This window comes from Tupaia chinensis, unplaced genomic scaffold, assembly GCF_000334495.1.
Source record: "Tupaia chinensis unplaced genomic scaffold, TupChi_1.0 Scaffold000146_1, whole genome shotgun sequence".
Taxonomy (NCBI): Eukaryota; Metazoa; Chordata; class Mammalia; order Scandentia; family Tupaiidae; genus Tupaia; species Tupaia belangeri.
This window is the reverse complement of record NW_006159616.1, coordinates 17,639,051-17,641,278: the sequence shown is the minus strand read 5'-3', so window position 1 is coordinate 17,641,278 and position 2,228 is coordinate 17,639,051. Positions and strand designations below refer to the sequence as shown.

Sequence of the window (2,228 nt, the reverse complement as noted above, 5' to 3'; positions counted from 1 at the left end):
GGCCCATGAAATCACTCCAGATCATCTCGCTTTCCTGCTCTAATGACACTTGTCATTCTCTGGAATTGCGGTAACTATTGGCTTGTGACTCCCAGCTTCTGGAACAGCATATAGTGGGCACTTGGCAGACGAATGAATTAGTCTGCGCTTGACGGTTGTCGAATCCTAACCCACTCTAGTCGCCCTCTGGGATCGCAGTTTTTACCTGAGCGCACCTGCTCCTGTTGCCCGAGTGCCCCGGAGGCACCGCGGGGGCTGGCGGTGCATTCTGGAGACCAGGAGGGGCGGAGTCGGGACCAGGGGCGGGTCCGAGGCTTAAGCCGAGAGTCCGCAGGGTCCCCGCCCCAGAGCGCGGCGGAGGCGGAGCGGAGCAGAGAGCTAGGCAGCGCAGAGCGGGACCCGGCTAGCAGCCGCTCCGCCTCCCCAGTCCGCAGAGCCCCGACGGCTGCGCCGCAGCTGCTCCGGGCGTCAGAGGACACGGGCATGGCACCCCGCGGACAGCCTTGAGCTTGGGGTCGCGGCGCCGCAGGCGGCACCATGGCCCTGGAGCAAGCGCTGCAGGCGGCGCGGCAGGGCGAGCTGGACGTGCTGAGGTCCCTGCACACAGCGGGCCTGCTGGAGCCCTCGCTGCGCGACCCACTGGACGCGCTGCCTGTGCACCATGCGGCCCGCGCTGGCAAGCTGCACTGTCTGCGCTTTCTGGTGGAGGAGGCAGCCCTCCCCGCCACGGCCCGCGCGCGCAACGGCGCCACACCGGCCCACGACGCGGCTGCAACTGGCCACCTTGCCTGCCTACAGTGGCTGTGCACGCAGGGCGGCTGCAGAGCGCAGGTGAGTCCGCGCCGCTCACCAGATACCCTGGGCTTCCTCCCCAGGAGAAGATTCTGGCCCAGCGCCCCCATGGCTCAGGAGTGGGTGGGGTTGGGCGCCTCCTGGCCCAACTAAGTCCTACATGGAACTACTTTCCGAGGACTTTGGGTGGGATGCGGGCACGCACTGGTTGCTCACTGGAAGAGCACCTGGGTGATAGAGAACCAGAAGGGAACTGGGCCTGTGGAACTGGTATTAGCTGGGAGAGGCAAAGCCCAGTGAGGCCTGGAGGGTGGTTGGGGAAACCCAGGCTCAGGCAGCAGGATAGAAGCCTCTGTCCTCCAGGACCAGGTCTAGAGGGAGGGTGGCCTAAGTCCCACAGCCTACCCCACTGTAGAGATGCAGGTGTCCTGCAGCCAGGCATGGGGTACGGGTGGCGCGTCACAGTAAGTTGGGATCTCCCCCGAACCTCTGCTGGCCCTAGGCCATTAGCACTTTTCAGACTTGCAGCTCCAAGTTGCTTCTCCAGCCCAGCCTGTCTTGTCCTCAGGCCTACCCCACCTGGTCACTCTTAGGAGTGGCCTCCAAGGGTAGTCCCCGCTGAAAAAAGAGTGATGGCCAGGCGATCAAAGAGTTCTGAGCACAAGGAACAAGAAGTGCAAAGCCCCGAGGCGTGCACATTTCTATCCAGTTGAGGAGCAGCGAGGAAGCCAGCTTGTTTTGGAATGGGGTGAGGATGGGAGAAGCCACCAGGTCAGGCCTGGAGGGTCTCATAGGCTGAGAGTAGGAATTCCGATGATATTCTGGTTGCAGGGGCAGCCAGTGCAGGGAAGGACTAGAACTGATTGTTCACTTAGAAAGACCAGCAGGGAAACTGGAGATAGAAGGGAGGAGGCAGGGACAACTCTGCACCCTAAAGATGGCCAGATGACAAGGCCCCCCTTCCCACAATCCCTGGGAGATGGCCGGGCTCTTATCTCTTGGCTGGCCCTGTTATCAGGGTTCCGGCCACGTAGCCCCTGCCCACTCTTTTGGGAGACAGCATGTTTCCCTGGCCCTGGTGTCCAGCCCTGGCCGGAAGCCTCCTTTGTCACAGCAGAGGAGGTGGAAGATACAGGTGGCCTTGTGCCCAGCTTATCAAGTCTTCCGCCCTCCCGCCGCAGCAGGCTTGGGGACGGAAGTGTGTGTGTGGGGGGGTGACCTCGATCCCTGGTCCTGCATAGTCCAGAGAGATAAGCAGCTTTAAGGTGCAGGCCACAGCACATGAGGCTCCTGGGGCCTACACAGCTGTTGGTGCCTCCAGAACAGTCAGAGCCCATAGGTCAGTGGCCCTGTCCTTTCTGCCACCTCCACCTAGAGGCCTAGAGCCATCAGGACCCCTCAGAGCCACATCAGATCCACAGTCCCAAGGTCTTTGG

The 2,228-nt window shown here is 62.1% G+C and overlaps 1 protein-coding gene across 1 annotated transcript in view; it reads left to right on the top strand.

The window, feature by feature from the left end:
* The first annotated feature begins 361 nt into the window (after window positions 1-361).
* The window catches only part of ESPN (espin), a 43,521-nt gene continuing 41,654 nt past the window's right edge, over window positions 362-2,228 (top strand). The window contains 1 exon segment of the mRNA XM_014586602.1: window positions 362-831. Coding sequence (XP_014442088.1) covers window positions 538-831 — 294 coding nt within the window. The 5' untranslated portion in view covers window positions 362-537.